Raw genomic sequence first — 19,405 nt, forward strand, 5'->3', positions numbered from 1 at the left:
AACGTTCAGAACGTTCATGGCCTGACATCCAAAGCCGCACAGGCCGCGGCTTTTGTAATTAGTAAGCACGGTTAGTAACCTAACACCGGTTCTCCAAAGTTTCCGTTGCGCCCGATTCATCCTCTTGCCTCATTCAACATCACAGCCTTGTCTCTCACCTCACTCGCGCCAACTGGCTTACAGAACGAGATAGGCATTAGGTGATGCATTGAGTGTGGCACAAATTTATAGCGACCTAAGGTCTTGTTTTGTATGTTAGATCAAGAAATAGCATATGGATTATATTCGTGTTTTTATATCGCCTTTGCCCATATATTCCCTGCAGAAGTCAGAGACTCGGAGGAAAAACGTCCATCTCATCAACTTCGACATAGATTTCCCCTTCACTGGTTCCTCTCCTCCACTGAACACGGCTGAGTTCTGCGTGGTTAAGCAACCATGCAGGATCGACATGGTGAGTTGCAGCCAATGAGCGAATGCTCAGCATCGCGCGACAGACGGAGACGACTGTGGTCCCTACTGCCAATCTGGGGGATATTTCCCATGAGCTTTCGGTGAACAGAAAGGTTGGCATGACCTTACCCTCCCCCAAGGGCTGGATAGTAGACCTGGAACCGAATTTCAAATTGTAGTTGGTAGCTATGGTCATGAAAACTTACAGATATGTGATCTAGTTCAGTCATAGAAAGGCAGATAATTTCGTACAGCAGCGTTCCTATCATTTGCTTCAGAATCTGTCATGTAAGAATAATCGAGGTATACCCACCCGCAGCAAAAGCATACATAAACATCCCTCTAACCAAACATTAGTAACTAGTTTGCGACCGACAAAAAAGCCTACTCTTTTAAGAACCGGTGAATAATCCCATGTTCTTGCAAAGCACCTGAGCTGGCTTTAAAGCGATACATGGTTAGTGAGAACATGACCGTATGAACGATCAAGGATGGCAAGTAGATTGCGAATATCACTGGAGGTCTGTCGTTCGAATTCACGGACGAGTTGGTGATCTCGTAAGCACTCTTGACGGCGTCAAAACTGACGCCACCGACAATTGCAGTTCCTATCATGGAACCGATGAACACGACGGCCGCAAACCATTTAATCAAGTGCCTCCGATAGAATAGATGCCACACTCGTAGTGTCACGACACCTGTAGACTCGTCGTTAGTAAAGGCAATTGGATACGATAGTCAAGCCGCGGTGAGAAGGGCTATGTCCGACATAGGGTCTTCGACCCAAGGGACGATAAATATGAATTTTTAAAAAAGGCAATTTGATCGATGAGAAAGTGAAAGACAAACATTGGCAGAGCACCATGACCACGAATGCAAGGAGATAAACCACGACAAAAAGCTGGCCAGCGCTAGTATTTTAATGTGAGTTAGTCTTGCTGCGGCCCTGTCAGCTGTACTAACTCACGCCTGTGGAAGGTTGTATGTAAGTCCCCAATGACGATATGCGCAACCTAAAAATACCTACAAGATAACTGAGGTTCTTGCTATCTGCTGTTCGGATATTAGTTTCCAGAGCCAGTACACAGAATACTCAAGCTGACGGACCAAAAAGGACCAAGCTATGTAATCGATTTCGTCAACAGGTGCAGCTTTACGAGACGGAGTCAAAAACGCACAACACTTGTGTCACAGCGAGGTATCGGATCTGTGAACCTACGATTAATCACAGACAATAAAATGAAATCTGTCCACGGCATTACACTGAGATATAGTATCCTCGAAGCTGACCATGGCCCAGACCAGAAGAAATCTATCTGAAATGATAACGGCAAATTGAGAGATGACTCAGATTTATGAAGGCGAGAATATTTACCTCTTCAGCAAACGTGATAGCGTGGTCGTACAGCACAAGGGTGAATGATACCAAAGCCAATTCATTAGATGAAAAGTGGGCCCATGGTAATTGCGTCTGTGTGGACATGACCTCGAGGAGTGGGAATTAGGGAATTAGTGCGCGTATACTTCTTATTTGTATATACATCATTGATCAGACGGCTCGGAAGCTGATGGCATCTCAAAGATATGATATGTTTCGACCTGCTGAAATAGGAAATGTATCACCGATCAGAATGTTTCGTGTTTGGGCCTGGCGATATAAAATCAGAATTGCAGTACGACAGTAGCCTTTGTTGGGTGACATGGGATGACTTGGAGCGCGCCGCGCGCGGACAATCCAGATGCTGTGCACGGGATTTCTGCATCATTGCTGAGTGTTTTTCCCATCCATGGCCTAAGTTGTTCCAGAAATATTCCCCCGCAGACAGCTCGGAGTGGTCAAGACAATGATGTGTGGCGAGGTAGAATGTTTTACCATGTGGAACTTGAGCGCGAGCTTGAGCTTATGTAACCGATAACACTAAGTACCAATTTGTTATTCTAATTTCCTTTTGGACGACATTGTTCACGTTGACATCTCATCATATGGTATCTGTACATGCTGCATCATGCTGCACACGGACTTAAATAGCATGCAGCGTCTGATGACGAATAGAGAACTACACATGTGTATTCTTATTGTTGTTCTCGTAATGGTCAGGGCTGGCTGTGTTATTTTGACCGCCTCCTTGTTACCCTTGGATATATTAACATGCACCCAACACCCAAGCTGGCAGGGCCAGGTTAAGTTCACTCGAGTTACCCGAGAGGCTAGCAGGCTGCCAAGTATCGAGTGATCGGAATGGCACATGGTCGCTTAAGCGCTTACTTCCAGTCGTGACTATATTTAGACCACACACGTCGCAACTCTTGGTTTGTCACGCGATGTCGGAAGAATCCTTACAAAAAGAGTATCAAGACACGTTGAAGACACGAGGTTTTGATCACTCGACGATCCAAAAAGTGACCGTAGGGGATGGTATAATAAAAAGTAGACATGAACAATGATTCTGAACGTAAGTGATTACATAGTAGCTGTGCGAGGACGCTTAAACTGAGCTTACTTTCAAGTTGAGATCTGAGATAGGTCTACAGACTCGGCATATCGAAAATCCAGTGTAATACTCGAAGCTCCGAGTCGACGCCGAGACCGCAGTTCCCATTACCAATTTCGTCAATTGGCTGGCTTCCTTGGCGATATAAATTGTGGACTCGCACTTGCCAACACTTACTGAGTCCGAGTCAGCACAATGGCAGACGCTGTAATACAACTGTAAGTAGTACGAATCCTTCTCTCATGTACTAACTCTTCTACTCACGGAATATAGAACAGGTCCTTTGGTGAGCTTATTCGGGTGACTTGAAGGTTATCAAGCCTCATGAACTTGTAGGTACTAGGGTATCAGTTTAATTGGGGCCTCTATGGTGTTTTGGCAACTCAGCTTTGTGAGTAACAATTAATATCGTTAACCTTGTGACGGAATTGTAACTCTGTACAAGACACCTATCATCAAGCAGGTTTTCAGGACAATCGATTGATCAAGTCCATCGTATACGGACTTTTCGTCCTTGAAACTTTACAGCTCATTATGGCGACCCACGACTCTTTTCACACTCTTGCATTGGGATGGGGAAATGGTGGAGACTTGTTGGACGTTTGGCTCTCTTGGTTCGATCTTCCGGTTCTAACGGGCATCAGTGCGTTTTCTCTGACCTCTACCGAACGAGAGAGACCGTATACTCATGTGTGACATCTTACGTATAGCCAGCGCTACGATCCAATGTTTCTATGCGTGGCGCCTCTACATCCTCAGCAAGTCACTTGTGTTAGCAATAACGATCGCAGCTGTGAGACCAAGTCAAATATGTCTCGTTAAATACTGACTGCCTCCGGACCAGATCGCATTAGTGCAGGGCTCCGCAGCAATGGCTGAAGGTATCCAAATATTCATATCACAGAACGTGCCAGGAACCCAGGATAACACCTTCAAAACGACTGCAGTATGTGTTCTCACTATGCTAGGAGGTTATATTCTTACTCGTCCGCAGGTGTGGCTTGGGGGAACTGCCTTGTGCGATATCATAATTTGCTGCGCCATGTTCTATTTTGTAAGTTCATAATACATCTCAAGTGCTATATGTGACTTTGCCGGAAGCTCTCAAAAAGTCGCACTGGGTTTCGCGCCACGGACTCGCTGCTCAACAAGTTGATTAGGATTACTATAGAAACCGGCATGCTCACTGGTGTGTATACAACATTTTTTTCATGTCTGTATTACTCACCGCTGACGATATAGCTATAATTGCTATTATCGAGCTCACCCTGTTTTTGACATTCAAGCATAATTTCTACCATGTGGTACCAGCATTTATGCTTTCGAAATTGTACAGCAATTCCTTCCTTGTCCTTCTTAATAGCCGCACAAGCAATAGCAAACAGTCAACAACCTCGGACACCTTTCAGTCACTGCCGGAGTTTTCCAGCTCAAGGGAGGCTAATAGGACTGGCACAATGAAAGTAGACCTCGCTCACCGGACCTCCTCAGACGATATTGGAATGGTTAGCTTCTCAGAGACCGAAGTACGAACTCCAAATCGCCTTCCCCCCACACTAACTCACGCATTTCTATAGAATCTCAATAAGCAGGGAAACCCACCGCATGATCGCGTGCTCTGTGATGTGTAACATGCGATCAAACATACCACGCCTAAATTTATATCTGGTCCTTTCCAGTCCGTTACAATATTACTTGAAACGAATGATACAGAGATCCGTGCAGCCCTTATAGTACTTGGCATCACCATTTCGTATCGCTTTCGTTGTCTACTTGGTCAGTGTTTATTGTCCGCTGTGACAATGCGTTTGTGTTACGTGCGGTGTTTTCGGTGCATCTTTGACCTAAATTATGGCCTGCATCAAGGTCTGATTTGCGAAAATACGCGTGATATTCGCTTAACGTCCACAGTTTTAAAATAAGTGCGTTATTTTATTTTATTGGACAAATCCTATGGTATCAGCTCTACACGGCACACAAAGATCGCTAGCATCATCGGAGACAACAGGCCTGAGTGCAATGCGTTCATCGAAAAACCTGCTATCTCCATGAGCATCGGCAGCAGTGCTTCCGCATCGCTAGCTCGGCCCACGGAACGTATAGGCTAATCCAAGGTTGAGGAGGCACCTCTAAATCAATGATCGCCTCATGCGTACTTCTCGCTCTCTGCCCCGGTCATCGGGCTATAATGTCACAAGGGTGCAACGGGCAGTATGACCCGCGTTCCAATATACGGGGCACGCATAAGGGGCAAAGATAGGTTTGCTCTTCGAAATATCATTATTCGGCGGAAAGGTATGGGGGCCGCTGGAACCGGTTGGATAACAGAGGCCTGATTCCGACTTGCAGGGAATTTGCAAGGTCTTAGTAAGGCGGCCTCGTCCCAATGCAGTCATGTGGATCAAGGAAAGGTGATTGGATCATAGTAGGTATGATATAGCATATATCGTATTTGAAGCCGGGTTAACTTTATAATCGGATCATTCCTAGCGAGTAGACAGATTGCTGAGCTAGATTACATGTACAGCAAATGAAAGAACTCACAAGCTCAAAGCACCACAATTTCGTAGTATTATTAGCGTTTCCAGTGCAGTGATGATGATGACCTATAAATAAGGATTGGGGCTCCATGCTGAGGGTGTCCAATGTCCAGACGTCAACTCTCTGTGGAGTCGTCTGGAAGGACCATCCAAAGACTACCCCGAGTTACTTGGATTGATCAGTCTACGCATTATCCCCAAAGAGAATCATGATGGACTCTCGGCGCTGTCAGACAAAAATGGTTCAGGCTTGAAGGTCCCAGAAGTGGTGACTCTACTGTCAAATTTTCTAATTATCGAACGATAAGCACCACGGATACCAAGCAACTTGATGATCAGCCACTACTCCAGGCTGCTGGAGTCAGCTGGACAAAGTTTGATCGTACATTGTTGTACTTCCCTGGCTGTGCAGCGCGTCGCTTACGTAATACACCTTTTCCATCTCAACCTCGAGAATCGTCACATCCTCACAGTAACTGTACTCTTCCTTTCCTTGATATGGGTATGTCTGTCTGGTAAAGTTCATGTATATGCTCACATTTCTCCAATTTATAGGAATCCCCAAGGTTCGCGCTTCTTTTATCTGTGAAATATGTACTCAAGGGAGCTGAATGTCCTTCGTGTTGCAGTTTTTCCGTTATATCTCGTGAGCCAGTCGTCCATTATTCGACCACAGAAGCTGATTTCTCGGTAGTGAGCGGTATCCGCTTACCTCACAGTTGATCGAGGAGAACAAGATTCCAGAATTTGGCGAGTTATCAGACTTACTCAGTATTCTTGCGCTGAAGTCTTCGAACAGATAATCTCTATCTTGATTTCAATGGAATCATTCATAATTGTAAGTAGTCCCTGGAGATACGTTGTAGACTGGCGTTTAAATTTTATTCTAGGCTCGCATCCAAATGATGAAGATGCGCACTTCAGGATGTCCGAAGAGCAAATATTCACGGCAATATTCGCATACGTGGACTTGCTATTCGGTAAGATAAAGCCAAAGAAACTTTTTTTCATGGCAGTGGATGGCGTGGCTCCTCGGGCAAAGATGAACCAGCAACGAAGTCGACGGTTTCGCACTGCCAAAGAAGCGAAAGAAGTCAGAGAGAAGGCAGAGTCGAAAGGAGAAAAACTACCAGAAGAGAAAGCGTTTGATAGTAATTGCATTACGCCAGGTGCGTTCTACGTCGTTTCATATGGCATCATGTTGTTTATTCCGTCTTAGGTACTCCATTCATGGTCAGGCTATCCGCACAGCTACGATATTTTGTCAACAAGAAGATTACCGAAGATGCTAATTGGCGTGGCGTGCAAGTTGTATTGTCCGGTCACGAAGTGCCGGGTGAAGGTGAACACAAGATTATGGAATACATTCGACTATCGAGAGCCCAACCTGATTATAACCCGAACGTGCGGCATTGCTTGTACGGTCTTGATGCCGACCTCATCATGCTTGGCCTTCTGAGCCATGATCCACACTTCTGTCTCTTGCGAGAGGAAGTAAAGTTCGGGCCGGCCGCGAAGAAGAAGGGTAACATCAGGTATTTCGTAGTTTTCGTGCATAGGCAGATTGACTGAACGCCAGCGTAAGCCTGGAGAACCTCAACTTCTACCTTCTACATCTCTCGTTAATGCGTGAATACCTGGACCTTGAGTTTCGTGATATAGAAGACACTCTCGCATTTGCTTACAGCCTAGAGCGAGTCATCGATGACTTCATTCTACTGGCAGTCTTCGTCGGAAATGATTTCCTACCTAATCTTCCGGACTTGCACATCCACGAGAACGGACTGGAGCGCTTGTTTGACGTGTACAAGAAGGTTTTACCGTCGCTGGGTAAGTCCTGAACTTCGTTATGTCGCATATTGGCTCACCCTTTCAGATGGTTATATAAATGAGGGCGGGGTCATTAATCCCAAGCGACTGCAGGTCGTCCTGGACGAAATGACTATATGGGAGCGAGAGATTTACGAGAAAGAATACGCGGACTCGAATTGGTTCAAGGGAAAGCGGAGCAAACACGTCCAAGAAATGGAACTTGCGCGCAAGCGTGCTAAGCTTGGTACAGTTCTCTACTCTTTGTGTCGACAACCAACAATTAATTCATGTCAGTTCTTACGCGCCCTCAACGAGACATTTTCGATCAAGTACAACAGTTCGTCTTGCAAAATCGCAAGAAATCGACGCAGCACCGAACTACGACCCTAACAATGCCCAATACGTTTCCCGCCCGTGAACGGAAGTTCATCAGCACCCTGGCGGAGGAGCTGCATCTGTCTGTTACTTGGGATGAGTACGATGAGGAGGACCAGAATCTTGTCACGTGGCGAATTCCCGGAATTTTAGACGAACCCTCAGCAGAAACTGATGTCGAGCGATCTAACGGAGGTGAAAATACTGAGGATGAGTGGGAAGACGTGGACGAGGAAGATGAAGAAGGCAGGGCTGCAGTGGATCGAGTGTTGAAGAAATTCGACAAGGCACCTGTGATGGATGATGAAGAAGGTGGGGGTTTTGACGCTCGACATGAACAATCCATCAATGACAAAATGGCGGAATGGAAGAGAAAATATTACAAGGTGCGTTCCCGCATCGTATGGCGTTCTTTAGACCAACCGTTTGCACTATAGGAGAAACTTGAAATCTCCTTTGACGACCCCGAAGAGATGCATGACTTGATATACCGCTATGTAGAGGGACTACAATGGGTTATGCACTACTATTACAGCGGGATCGCCTCGTGGGGTTGGTTTTACAATTACCATTACGCACCACGGATATCTGGTACTTTTTGCAGTCTCTGTCCTCATTGCACTACATTCACAATTTCTCCAAGATTTATGCGGCCTTGGCGACATGTCGTTCGCATTCGAGCTGGGTAAACCTTTCCATCCTTTCGAACAACTGATGGGCGTCCTCCCGTCCGCAAGCATGGATCACATTCCGTCAGCATATCAAGTATGTTCAGTGGCCCTGTGTCGTGCATTAGACTAATCACTCATAGGATCTAATGTACGATCCAAATTCACCAATATTGGATTTCTACCCCCTCGAATTTGAGCAAGACCTAAATGGGAAGAAGCAAGAATGGGAAGCGATCGTTAAGATTCCCTTCATTGATGAGCAGCGGCTATTACAAGCAATGCGTTGTGAGTGGCATGTTCCGTTTTTTGGCTGTAGTTCGTCATCGCTCCATGTGTACAGCCCGAGAACATAGGTTGACTCCAGAAGAACGTCGCCGCAATGACTTTGGAACCAGCACTAAATTTTTCTTCAATCCTGGAGAACCCACAGTCTACCCTTCATCGTTGCCAGACTTCTTCCCTCCCATATATCGTTGCACGTGCAAGACGGAATCTTTCGATTTACCAACTCTTGACGGACTCCATCTCGTGCCTGGACTATGTGAAGGTGTATGCCTCGGTGCGGAGGCCCTCGCTGGATTCCCCTCACTGGATACATTACCCCACACAGCGCAACTAGGATTTCATGGTGTCAATGTACACAATTCCGAAAGCCGCAATCAGTCGATGGTAGTTCACATCCAAAATCCTCACGAAAACCGCAAGGTAGAGGACATTGCCAAGGAAATGGTTGGCAAACGCACTTTCATCGGTTGGCCCTTTTTGCAAGAGGGGCTAGTTACCGCCGTGTCCGATTCATTGTTCAAATACGAGAAGTTGGTACTCGTACCTGGCACCCCGGAAAAGGTTGTTTCAAATCCGCATTCCCACCAGGGCTTGAGCCATTGGAAAGGCAAAGCTGAGCGGATTGAGTCGATATATTCAAAGAAATGTGGAGTGATCACTGGTGACGTCGATGTCCTAGTGCACGTCCGTCCGCTAAAAGGTGCGTGCTGGTATTTTATGGACGTTCGTTTTTACACATTCGTGCAGGTTTGAAACGCTTGGAATCAGGCGCATTAGTTAAGGACTACGAAGGACCCGAAAGAGAACTCGAACAAGCCGTCCAGATGGTCATCTCAGAAATTGCATCTGAAGATCCCAGATTCCTCGAGAAGGATGCTCCACCCCTGTCGGAGGAATTTCCTGATGGAACGAACATTTTCTTCCTAGGCGAACATGCGTATGGTGCGGCTGCCCAGGTGTCTTCAACTACCGACAGCGCTTTGTCTGTTGTCTTGGCAGTATGTCACAACGCCTACCATGATTTATCTTTCTAAATGACCTCGTAGTTCTTCCCTTCAGATAAAACGGAGAACAACAAATTCAAGACTACTGTCGACAGCCGTGTTTCCCAGCACTACTTGCCATCGTACAAAGCAGCTTCTGCAATCGGAATGTCACCGAGAGCGCTCTCTAAGATCACATCTAGCTTCATGGTTCTCACCTCCGATCATCAAAAGAACAATCTTGGATTAAGCATCAAGTTCGAGGCTAAGGGCTTGAAGGTTATTGACTACTCGTTGAAGACCGGTCGCTATTGGGAGTTTAGCGAGAAGGCAGTTGACCTCATTCGTGAATATAAGGTTGGTCCTATCGAAATCGCATTTGAATTGGAACTCAGTTCTTTGCAGGACAAATTCCCAGAAATCTTCGCGATTCTGGACCAAGGAGGCGACGGTAAGATGTCAGACTAGCTCAACAATTCCTTGATCTCAACTCCAGGATAATAGATATGGCCCGCGATACGGACATCTTTGACTCTCACGCTGATGCCAGGGTCAAGGAAGTAAAGTCGTGGCTCAAATTGAAGGGGGTCCGAGATCTCGAGCCAGTTTCCCTCTTCTCAGACAGCCTAGCGAAGGTATATCAGAATCACTATTCATACCGAATCGTGTTTCACTCAAAGCTGCCTTTAGAGCACTGTCAAAGAAATCGAACAGGTTGCTGATGACATCAATAAGAACAGGTCCAAAGCGACAATCAAGAAAGCTATTGTGAAGAACATCCCTCGCCACGCAGTTCTGAAACCATCGCACGCTATCTATCGACTTCAGAACCAGCACTTTGCTTTGGGAGACAGAGTGACTATGGTTCAAGATTCAGGTGGAGTTCCATTGTCTGCGAAGGGCGTTGTCGTTGGCTTGAACACAAAGTCGATGGATGTCGTGTGGGACGTGCCATTTATGTCTGGTACGACGCTTGGGGACAGGTCAGTGAAACACTTCTTCTGGCCTGAGACACTTAAACTTGTAATTTGTAGATGTTCTCAGTATCGAGGTTCGACTGTAGAATTCAATTCATGTCTAAACCTAAGCAACCCCCAATTCATCGCTTCTACCTCCCCTGGTTCAACTTATCCTCCTCGCCCAAACGCTCCTTTCAAACCTCGATCTGGTCCGTATCCAGCCATCCAGCCTGCTCCTGGGCATCAAGCTGTTGCTGGATTCCGTTCTGCTGCACAGAGGTGAAGTTCTTGTGCTCGCGGGTTATATACGGTGCTAACTTCCGCACAGCCAACACCAACCACCTGTAGCAATTATGTCCAATCCGAACCGGGGTCGTGGAGGGCTTGTCCCTCGCGTACCTCGTGGAGGCCCTCCCTTTAATGGCTACGCAGGATCGCCAAATGGGCGTGGTGGACCTGCAATAAACGGTCGTCCTACATCAACAACAGAAGGCACCTCAGGAGGCGAACCTTCTGGATCGACATCGCAACCCGCCATGCGCCCTTATCCACATCCTAGAGGTGGTTCTCGAGGACGAGGATATATGTCGCATCTTGATCGCGGGAGAGGAAGGGGTTACCGAGGAAGGGGACGAGGCGTCGTTCACCCCGAGTCTTCATGAGCTCCGTGTATTTTTACCCACCTATCTGTAGCCTTGCTTTCGCCCTCATGTAGTTTGATTTGCGTGTTATCTGTTTGATGTCAGTTCTCGATGATACTCACTTGACCACATCAATCGCTCAAGGTCGTGTCCACCAGAGTTCGCGTTTTTGGCCCCGAGGACAATGGCTCTTCAATGTTTGCACGGAAAAATGTTATGTTTCGACGGATGAATAGCTTGATATCTAGACACCCAGCAGGCTTTTGCCTCCTTGCCAAACAGCGAAACTGATGGCAGTCATGGGTATGATCTTCAAGTAACCTATTCCTAATCCGACGTAGAAACCTCTCCACCCTCCACTTGCGTACACAGCACGCACAGTCTCTCCCCACCGTAGCCACCTATCTGGTCTAGTCAAACCTCCAACTTGCATTCGCCGACGAACGACCTCAAAGGGATACGACACAGTCTGCGAAATTGCACCAGAAACAGCACCAATGGCGAGATTTGCCAAGGGGTGAGGTCGCTTGGAGTGGTCATCTATGACTGGGAAGAAATGCGCCCGCAAGAAATCCCAAGTGAGAAATGCCGTGCCGGCGTAGGGAATCATGCCCACCATGGTCACGGTAAAGCCACGGTAAAATTTCAGAACGGGAAAGCGTTCAAATATTTGCGCCGCTGTGGTCCGCGTTGCAGGGGAAGACGTGGAACCTTCGTTATATATGACACGCATAGCTCTAAGAAAGGAAGGGCGTGTCTGGTCGGAAGAGCTAGATAGTCGACTATGGAACGCCATGCGCACGCGGACCAACTCGAGTGGGTAGGTGAAAATAACGGAGGTCATGCCTGTGGCGAATACGATTGAATGACGAGATATGACTGAGGGCCCGGCTCACCTGCAAGAGCGCCAGCAGTAAACCGTCTGAAATTTGTTTCTTTATCCCTATTGGGTATCACAAGCTGTATGGTACAGTAAGTAAGTGTGTACACATATGAAATAGTGGACGTACCGCTCTCCATTGGTCATAGGCCATAAACTTTATGGCTGCGTATGGAAATATTCGTAGAAGAGTCGCGGAGTGGCCTTGAAGTAATCCTCTGGCACCACCATCTCTGTATATTGCGAGTCCGGCTCGATAAGCTCCAGTCCAAGTTCCTTTGGGGGATGAAGTCAGTCCAGAGGTAGATGCGGAGAGACGCTGTCAACTATACATACCAGCATACTTCTGGAAATCAGGGTTTGAGGCTTGGAAAAGGATCTTGACTCTGTCAAGGGGGGCCACAACCGTCTTTGCCTATAGATGCGGTGTTAATTAACCGCAGAGAGCATGAGAAAAGCGAAGCATACGATGCACCCTGCCAAGCCACCAGCAATTCCAGATCGAATAGCATAGTCGAATGAACGTTTGTCTCGCTGATGAGAGACAGTAGAACTCATGAATACCTTACACACTCATACAGGGAGCGGAGGATGTTACTCTCCCGAAGCAAAGCCGAAATAGACAATCACAAGCGAATTTCTTCACACGTGACTCCAGAAGGCAGAATCAACTGACCCGATCATCATCGACATCGCTCTCACAACTGACAATGGCAAGCAAAGTGAAAAGCTCAGATGTAAAGGTTCTCAAAGGTCAAGAAGGTTAGGCCCGATTGCTACTCCTTCATGCTTTTCTCATTTCGCATTAGCCGAAGATGCAATATTGCAATATCTGAAAAGAGTGACCCAGAAAAAGGCGCATATATGCGCTATACTGACATGACATGCAACAGATGAACCGCCCCTTTGGTGCTGTGGATGTCGCTGCCAACCTGAAAGGTGCAGTGCCGAAGGCTACAACGCAGAAGATCCTCGTCGCTCTAGCAGAGAGGGGGGAGATTGTGCAGAAAACATACGGTGTGTATAAATTTATAAGTAAGAGCTTCTTGCATTTACGACCTATACAGGGAAAACCAGCTTCTTTGTTGCCAATCAGGCTAGCATTGACACGGTTCCTGCTGACAAGCTTACAGAACTTGAGGTTGAGTGCAAGACGGTCGAGGACAGCAACAACGTACTTGCGGCAGAGGTCAAAGCTATAACGGCAGGTAAGCGCTGAACGAAAGCGGATCCATCCCTCTTATGTATAATCTCAATCGCGAAAGAACTATCAAAACTCAAAAATGGTCCAACGGACGAAGAACTCGAGGCCCAGATTGCGGGCACGAAAAAGGAAGTAAGTACATGACTCTCACCGATTTTTAGAGAACCAATATGACCTGCTTTTGTCCCAACAAAGATAGCGCAACTCACCGACAGACTCATCCCCCTTCGCTCTGGCGCACCGCTCATTTCTGCTGAGGAACTCCTCAAGATCGATGCCGACTGGGCGAAATGGCGAGCGGAATGGACTCGCCGAAGAAAAGTCTTCATGACGTTAGTTTTTTGCCCACCCACTGACACTTCCAGACCATCAACGCATTCGATGCATCCAGTCGTGTTGCTAATTACCAGGCTAGGTTTTGGCAGCTTGCGACGGATTCACTCCCACCTCAAGAGGCCGAGATGCTCCTGGAAGATCTAGGGATGGAGTTCGATACTACAGAACACAAGATACTCGAGAAGGGACCTTTGTGCGCCATACAAGGTACAAACGCGCGTAGTAACCTTAAGAGGAAGCGGGCATAGTCAATCATCTCGGCGTATTGCACAACTGTCCGTTTATTCATGTGCTTGTAAACATCGTGATAAAGACCGAGAAAATGAGAAGTCAAAGCCATCGATGATTACATATCGAATGCTGGGCTCTGCCATCCCCTCTGCTTCTCCTCTTCCCTCTTCTTATGCTCAACGCTTTGCTTGAAACTCTGCACCTGCTTTAGGCCTTCCTTCCCGGCTTGCTCTACTCGTTCAACAGTAGTTGTTGCACCTTCCAAGGCACCTCCAACGTCTGCACCCGGGATCCTTGCTGCAAGCGGCTCCGCATGAGTACCCAAAGGACCTCTCTTCTCCCCCGAAAGAATTTGTGGTTCCGCGCCCATCGCAATCTTTGCGTTGCCGCCCAAATCATCCTTGACGACTCCTGTTCCAGTTGCTCTCCAGCCAGACAGCAAACCACCTTCCATCCGCCGGAGCTTCCCTATCTCGCTCCACATTGCAGCAACGACAGACGACGTAGTCCCAAGTCCAGCATCCTTGAACACCTCTGAACGTCGCCCAACATCAAACGCCAAAGCGTCGGTAGTATCGAACAGCCCCCGGATCTGCTCCTCCAGGGTGCGTGAAATCGCTTCGCGGAAACGAAGCATGATGACAGGCCTGAAGACGGATGCAAGGATGGGGTGGTTGGACTGCTTGACTTGCATGTTGATATCTTCCGCCACATTCACCTCGACGCGCTCGATCTTGAAGAACCGTCCAAGACGCTCGCGCTCCTTAAGACCTTGGGGCGTGTTTGGGATCAAGGAGAACTTGAGATCGATATCGATACCCTTTGGTGGCAGATTGAACTCTATGAGACCTGTGAAGTCCTTGGGCCCGACAATAGCAACCTTGTCCCTGTAGAAGAATGATACCTCCTTGAGCGCGAGCTGCACTGCTTGCATCCGAATGTGCGTGAGTGTGCCGATGGCAGTGGTGGTTGACTGTGATCCGGCGGGAGCGGTGATGTCAACGTCAGTGATATTGCGGATGTAGACATGCCCAGGAAGCAAGCTCAGCGACGAGATGTCGAAATTCTCGAGGACAAATTCGATCTCATTGTCAACATACTCGGTTCTGTCAAGCTCGTCAGCGAATGGTGAAAACGCGCGGTTAACCCAGGAACCTACCTTGGAGTCGGAATGTCCTTGATGACGCTCAAAAGGCGTGGCGCATAAACGTTGAAGACATCCTGCCAGAACCATGAGGCCTGATCGAGGGAAAACTGCATACCAATGCGTCCGCCCGTGCCAACGCTCTGCGCCAAATCTTTACCAAACATAGCATGTGCCTTCCGCACGCGCTGCAAGTCCGCATCCCTTGCGATCGCCTGTTGGAAATCACGAAGCGTGTGCCTGAGAGCCCGCACATCCTCTTTCCACTTACGCCCTGCATTTGAGTCTTGGTCAAGAAGCTGGTTCCAGCGCCCTGCGAGCTGTTGGAGCATGTGATGAGCTTCTTCTGATCGTGCATAGGCAGGCTCGTCGAGGCTCTTCCGGACATGAGCGAAGAAATCATTGAACCAGCTCTTTAGGTCTTCGTCGTTCCTGACGTGTACGGCGCACAGACGGGCCTTGGCGAAGACGTCATCCAAAGACTTGCCACCTGCGACGCGCTCGACGAGCGTACGGATGCCATGAAGGGCTTTGAGGACATGCTTCTCTTTCGATGGATCGTCAATGAAGGATTCGAGCGATGTAGACTCGGTAATATCAGTGGCAGTATCAAGAGACTTGTTGATCCACTTCGATACGATGTTGAAAAGTGTGGAGATGGCGTGATGGTAGTCCTCATCCTTCTGCGCACGTTCGCAGATCTGCACAAAATACTGTCAGCACCGGAAAGGTTTGAGAAAATAAAACGGACATTATAGTAAGTCTGCTGCAGGCGAATACGTGTACGCTCAGCCGCTTCTTCAGCGGATGCCTTCACCTCTTGCCCGACTCCTATAGCCTTAGATCCCGTCTCTTTCACAGCATCCATCGTGTTCTCAAATTTCGCCTTTGTATCTTCCTCACGCTCCCGTTCAATTTCTTCAGGGGTCTTTCGCTTGCGCCCCAGGTTGTCCCGCTCACCTTGCCGCACTCCTGTGTCGAGCTCGCGTAGACTTTCCTTAGTGTAAATGGCTCCGGTTTCAATGTCCCCGGCGAGGTCAGCCATTGCCAGACGTGCAAAAGACGCAAAGTCATTCAGGAGGACAGTTGCTTCATCACTGACGTTGGTCCAAAGAATGTGAAGAAGAGCACGAATGGTAGAGCGGATGGATTGGAGATCGGCGGACGCTTTATCTGTATCAATTGCTTCTACACGCATGTCTGCGAAATCTCCCTCAGAGAGGTGCCAAAGAACTTGTTGCAAAAGGTTGTCATCTATACCGCAATTAGATTTTGAAATTGAGGAAAGTCGAGATGCTCACGATTTTTGTTGTCCCCAAGTTTCTTGTATGCAATGAGGAGGTCTTGTATACCGCGTGCAAGAACTTCGCCCGACTCGCTGATCGTTCCCGCATCAGGAGATTCGACGCTCGCGATGATATTTTGGAGTGTCCAATCGATTGCAGTATCCGCCTGCTTCTGGGTGGGGAGCTTGCCTGCGTCGAGAGCAGCGATAACAGAAGATAATTTGTCCATGGTGTGTTGTTGGGAAGTTGACATCAGACTGTTGGGGAGAGTGGAGCGTTATAAAGACCCAATCTTTATAGGAGCTCAGAAAAGGAGTACTGAATGACGCACATGGTTGGACTGGTAACGTCATAGGAGCAGCTCTCCTACGTACTGTATTACTCTATCATTGTTCCACCATAGCTATGAGTTCGACCACATACTGGCAACCGGGCCCAGGGGTAAACCGGTAACGTTTCACAGCTCCCTCCATCATGATCAGATCCGTAGCCGCATTCAAGTTGTGACTAAAGTCACACAAGTAAGTCGGTTTAAATTCCCTGCGAAGTTTGAAGCCAATTACTGTGAACGCATCCTGCAGGACAAACACCGTACCGTATACCATGGGTATGTTCAAGCAGGAAGCCTCATGCATGGTGTGATGTGATATAAATATAGCTATCACCATTCTATTTCCGGTGTCTGAAATTATTTGTGTCAAACTATATGAGACTTTGATCCGACTACACATTTTGCCTCATTTTTTTCCTCGCTTCCCCCATTACAAAACCAAAGCGTTCTTTGTTTCCTTACCTTCTATCACCACCACCAACTTTGAGATATGTCTCGTTCCACTCTTTCTGTGCTTTTAGCCATTGCTGTCACTTCACAACTCGCCCTCGCTCAACCCGACCCAGCTGACCCAACACCACTTGTCGACAAGACTTATGCCTACCCGTCAGGAATTGTGAGCATTCAGGCCCTCTTTCGTTGTGCACCGTGTTCACACGGCATAATTTTTCAAGCCCTACCAAGTCGACTACAACACCGCTGCTATCCGTGGCCCTCAGACCGGCTATAACATCTGTAACTCCACCACACAGAACCAGAATTCTTTGTGCCAGACCTCAATGGTGAACCACATTGACGGTGCGTCTCCGGTTAACAACTCTGCACGCGTTCATAGCTTATAATGTCCGTATTGTTTTCAGATTTCTGCTTGTGGGCACCGCCCATTCCTAACTCCACCATCGGCGATACCGAACAAGAGGAGGTTGCATGGTGCACAAAGCCTGGCCACGGTACTCGTCTCATCCCCAATGGTGCCCTCCAGGGTGTTCAGTATCTCGTTACATCGGAGTACATTCAAATCGCTGGTTTTATCGACCAGACTCAGATTAACATGAACGCTCAAGATTACGGAGGAGAGCTCGACCCTCATGGTGCTGACCTTGTGAGTCTCTCACGTTTGTCGATTAGAGTTAAACTTGACTGTCACTCAGCGTGGGAATCCTCTTGGGGGTTTGATGTACTCCAACGCGTTCCCAAGCAACGGTGGCAACAACGATTCCTACCAGCAAGTTATTGACTGGACGAAGTAAGTCGCTGAACTCAAATCAATTCCCATTCTCGTTCTCATGCACCGCAGCTTCATGGGTGGCGATGCTTTCTGTATCACAATTTGTGATCCTGCTTCTAGCAGCGCAAACCAGTCCGCTTACTGCCAGAACATCTACGACCGCATGGGTTGCAGTTACAACATGCCCAACAATGCCCAGAACGGTACCTTCGAGGTTTGCGACTCTGATCTCAAGATTCCTGCTGGTCTTTACGTCACCGGCGGCGTTACCATGACTTACAGCCAACCAGATTCCGCCGCTGTCGACCCACCTTACACAGCTTTCACTCCCGCCTCATCCAACTGCGTGACTTACGCCAGCTCTGCTCTCTACACCGGTATCGCCACCGTTACCCCTACTGGCGTCTCCGCTTCAGCAAGTGGCGGTACTGCTAAGGCCACTGGGACTGGCTCGAACTCAGCTGGTGCTGCTGCTGCAACTCAGACCGGCGGTGCCGTCGCTCTTGGTGTTTCGACCCTTGCGGGTGTCACCGGTACTCTCTTCGCAATGATCTTCCTCTCATGAATCCAGTGTGCCATTGACTATATCATTTAGACTTGCATATATTAATATACCTGCACCTGTACACTGACATTCATGATGGTGATGGGTTATCTGTTTTACCTTTGCTGGAGACGATTGTTGTTATATGCAGCGACGGACTTGTTCATTTTTTACTTCGGCTCTTTGGATTGGCTGACTCATGCTGTTTGGTATTACTGTTTGGACCATAACTTACGAACTGGAATATAGCAACTTGGTTACTGTCTCTTGGTGTGTTTGCTGTATCTTCAACCTCCGTATGCGATGTGGGATTTGCAGGAGGATGCCTACTCGCTGAGGGCCCTTTGAAGTGGTGGTGCTTATGAATCTCGAACGTACGTTCTCCTAATATATATTGTAACTCATCCTGCATGTCGTCCAGGCAATACTGATTTATTCCAATCAACGAAGTTCCCACTCGAATGAACCGAAACATCATGATGTTCACGGCACATCTTTACAGTACAAACTCACTCGGTTGTACATTGTTTCTTCTCGCCCTGACCAACTGGACCAATGCTTACCCTCTGCCACTCACAAGAACGGTACAACCTTGTGATAAGAGAATACGGTAAGTTACTGTCCTGGGGCCTTCAGCTCCCCCATGTACAGCATAATGACAAGACCTCGAAAACCTCATCAGCCGCAAATTTGCCTCTGAGTCTAAGTAGCAACAGTGGCGACAACTTTCCGGCACTCGCCAACGCCAACGATCATTTGTCTATACGAAAGGCGTCACGTCAACTGTTCTTCATTTCCCATCTCTCCAGAATACCCGCCATCCATACTCATCTAGCTCCCCAAGTTAAGTTTCATCAGTGCATGCGGTGGCGTGCGTCCTCCACCGCACCAAACTCCACTTGCCCATCATCTTAGCTGATTGGAAGTACACTTTGAGCGCCCACGTTCTCATATGGCCACCATTAAGTTCCCTGCGAAGGCCTGCCTCAACTCATCCTACATTACACTGT

The 19,405-nt window shown here is 47.9% G+C and overlaps 8 protein-coding genes across 8 annotated transcripts; 4 read left to right on the top strand and 4 right to left on the bottom strand.

Annotated features, from left to right (window-relative positions):
• Window positions 1-133: 133 nt before the first annotated feature.
• On the bottom strand, window positions 134-1,151 carry HD556DRAFT_1417585 (uncharacterized protein). The gene is made up of 5 exons (XM_041304376.1): window positions 842-1,151; window positions 767-795; window positions 660-715; window positions 583-608; window positions 134-527 (listed from the first exon to the last, which is right to left on the bottom strand). Exons 1-5 carry the CDS (start codon window positions 1,066-1,068, stop codon window positions 329-331), a joined length of 537 nt encoding a protein of 178 aa, XP_041153576.1. The 5' UTR covers window positions 1,069-1,151; the 3' UTR covers window positions 134-328.
• Window positions 1,152-1,300: 149 nt separating this feature from the next.
• On the bottom strand, window positions 1,301-2,365 carry HD556DRAFT_1417607 (uncharacterized protein). Its single transcript, XM_041304377.1, has 4 exons — window positions 1,829-2,365; window positions 1,632-1,769; window positions 1,480-1,574; window positions 1,301-1,364 (listed from the first exon to the last, which is right to left on the bottom strand). The coding sequence occupies exons 1-3, from the start codon at window positions 1,934-1,936 to the stop codon at window positions 1,518-1,520; spliced, it is 303 nt and encodes a 100-aa protein (XP_041153577.1). The 5' UTR covers window positions 1,937-2,365; the 3' UTR covers window positions 1,301-1,364; window positions 1,480-1,517.
• Window positions 2,366-3,281: 916 nt separating this feature from the next.
• On the top strand, window positions 3,282-4,522 carry HD556DRAFT_1248736 (uncharacterized protein; the record flags this gene model as incomplete). The annotated part of the gene is made up of 7 exons (XM_041298792.1): window positions 3,282-3,336; window positions 3,391-3,588; window positions 3,656-3,738; window positions 3,790-3,891; window positions 3,940-3,999; window positions 4,047-4,134; window positions 4,188-4,522. Coding segments are annotated over 7 exons (921 nt in total), but the record flags the coding sequence as incomplete, so codon positions are not given.
• Window positions 4,523-6,077: 1,555 nt separating this feature from the next.
• HD556DRAFT_1434858 (exonuclease II) lies at window positions 6,078-11,232 on the top strand (the record flags this gene model as incomplete). The annotated part of the gene is made up of 19 exons (XM_041305370.1): window positions 6,078-6,131; window positions 6,184-6,239; window positions 6,274-6,323; window positions 6,376-6,654; window positions 6,705-7,020; window positions 7,065-7,315; window positions 7,362-7,541; window positions 7,592-8,058; window positions 8,110-8,263; window positions 8,316-8,437; window positions 8,484-8,628; window positions 8,684-9,328; window positions 9,376-9,626; window positions 9,675-9,968; window positions 10,017-10,062; window positions 10,116-10,246; window positions 10,302-10,594; window positions 10,646-10,849; window positions 10,899-11,232. The coding sequence occupies 19 exons, from the start codon at window positions 6,078-6,080 to the stop codon at window positions 11,230-11,232; spliced, it is 4,272 nt and encodes a 1,423-aa protein (XP_041153579.1).
• A 223-nt stretch (window positions 11,233-11,455) lies between these two features.
• On the bottom strand, window positions 11,456-12,649 carry HD556DRAFT_1248771 (mitochondrial carrier domain-containing protein; the record flags this gene model as incomplete). The annotated part of the gene is made up of 5 exons (XM_041298794.1): window positions 11,456-12,057; window positions 12,108-12,171; window positions 12,222-12,367; window positions 12,428-12,506; window positions 12,560-12,649. 5 exons carry the CDS (start codon window positions 12,647-12,649, stop codon window positions 11,456-11,458), a joined length of 981 nt encoding a protein of 326 aa, XP_041153580.1.
• Window positions 12,650-12,745: 96 nt separating this feature from the next.
• Window positions 12,746-13,895, top strand: HD556DRAFT_1417639 (Tat binding protein 1-interacting protein-domain-containing protein). Its single transcript, XM_041304378.1, has 7 exons — window positions 12,746-12,853; window positions 12,901-12,932; window positions 12,985-13,108; window positions 13,159-13,299; window positions 13,357-13,427; window positions 13,491-13,627; window positions 13,711-13,895. The coding sequence occupies exons 1-7, from the start codon at window positions 12,802-12,804 to the stop codon at window positions 13,877-13,879; spliced, it is 726 nt and encodes a 241-aa protein (XP_041153581.1). The 5' UTR covers window positions 12,746-12,801; the 3' UTR covers window positions 13,880-13,895.
• Window positions 13,896-16,932, bottom strand: HD556DRAFT_1417643 (uncharacterized protein). Its single transcript, XM_041304379.1, has 6 exons — window positions 16,716-16,932; window positions 16,624-16,665; window positions 16,308-16,549; window positions 15,758-16,260; window positions 15,022-15,707; window positions 13,896-14,968 (listed from the first exon to the last, which is right to left on the bottom strand). Exons 3-6 carry the CDS (start codon window positions 16,543-16,545, stop codon window positions 13,978-13,980), a joined length of 2,418 nt encoding a protein of 805 aa, XP_041153582.1. The 5' UTR covers window positions 16,546-16,549; window positions 16,624-16,665; window positions 16,716-16,932; the 3' UTR covers window positions 13,896-13,977.
• A 100-nt stretch (window positions 16,933-17,032) lies between these two features.
• On the top strand, window positions 17,033-18,838 carry HD556DRAFT_1417644 (uncharacterized protein). Its single transcript, XM_041304380.1, has 5 exons — window positions 17,033-17,239; window positions 17,298-17,421; window positions 17,484-17,725; window positions 17,775-17,869; window positions 17,921-18,838. The coding sequence occupies exons 1-5, from the start codon at window positions 17,114-17,116 to the stop codon at window positions 18,414-18,416; spliced, it is 1,083 nt and encodes a 360-aa protein (XP_041153583.1). The 5' UTR covers window positions 17,033-17,113; the 3' UTR covers window positions 18,417-18,838.
• Window positions 18,839-19,405: the final 567 nt, after the last annotated feature.

Source organism: Suillus plorans, assembly GCF_016647745.1.
Source record: "Suillus plorans strain S12 chromosome Unknown HD556scaffold_98, whole genome shotgun sequence".
Lineage (NCBI taxonomy): Eukaryota > Fungi > Basidiomycota > Agaricomycetes > Boletales > Suillaceae > Suillus > Suillus plorans.

Bases quoted from the DNA above. Each gene is read 5' to 3' on its own strand.
- HD556DRAFT_1417585 (XM_041304376.1), bottom strand. From the start codon at position 1,068: ATGATAGGAACTGCAATTGTCGGTGGCGTCAGTTTTGACGCCGTCAAG. The intron at 609-659 runs GTAAGTTTTCAT...ATTCGGTTCCAG, and splicing joins CTGAACTAGATCACATATCT to GTCTACTATCCAGCCCTTGG. The intron at 528-582 runs GTAAGGTCATGC...AATATCCCCCAG, and splicing joins TATCCAGCCCTTGGGGGAGG to ATTGGCAGTAGGGACCACAG.
- HD556DRAFT_1417639 (XM_041304378.1), top strand. From the start codon at position 12,802: ATGGCAAGCAAAGTGAAAAGCTCAGATGTAAAGGTTCTCAAAGGTCAA. The intron at 12,933-12,984 runs GTGACCCAGAAA...GACATGCAACAG, and splicing joins TATTGCAATATCTGAAAAGA to ATGAACCGCCCCTTTGGTGC. The intron at 13,300-13,356 runs GTAAGCGCTGAA...CAATCGCGAAAG, and splicing joins GGTCAAAGCTATAACGGCAG to AACTATCAAAACTCAAAAAT.
- HD556DRAFT_1417607 (XM_041304377.1), bottom strand. From the start codon at position 1,936: ATGTCCACACAGACGCAATTACCATGGGCCCACTTTTCATCTAATGAA. The intron at 1,770-1,828 runs GTAAATATTCTC...TTATCATTTCAG, and splicing joins CTATCACGTTTGCTGAAGAG to ATAGATTTCTTCTGGTCTGG. The intron at 1,575-1,631 runs GTGCGTTTTTGA...TCGATTACATAG, and splicing joins CTCGCTGTGACACAAGTGTT to CTTGGTCCTTTTTGGTCCGT.
- HD556DRAFT_1417644 (XM_041304380.1), top strand. From the start codon at position 17,114: ATGTCTCGTTCCACTCTTTCTGTGCTTTTAGCCATTGCTGTCACTTCA. The intron at 17,240-17,297 runs GTGAGCATTCAG...TAATTTTTCAAG, and splicing joins ATGCCTACCCGTCAGGAATT to CCCTACCAAGTCGACTACAA. The intron at 17,726-17,774 runs GTGAGTCTCTCA...ACTGTCACTCAG, and splicing joins ACCCTCATGGTGCTGACCTT to CGTGGGAATCCTCTTGGGGG.
- HD556DRAFT_1417643 (XM_041304379.1), bottom strand. From the start codon at position 16,545: ATGTCAACTTCCCAACAACACACCATGGACAAATTATCTTCTGTTATC. The intron at 16,261-16,307 runs GTGAGCATCTCG...ATTGCGGTATAG, and splicing joins ACTTGGGGACAACAAAAATC to ATGACAACCTTTTGCAACAA. The intron at 15,708-15,757 runs GTCCGTTTTATT...TATTTTGTGCAG, and splicing joins TGCAGCAGACTTACTATAAT to ATCTGCGAACGTGCGCAGAA.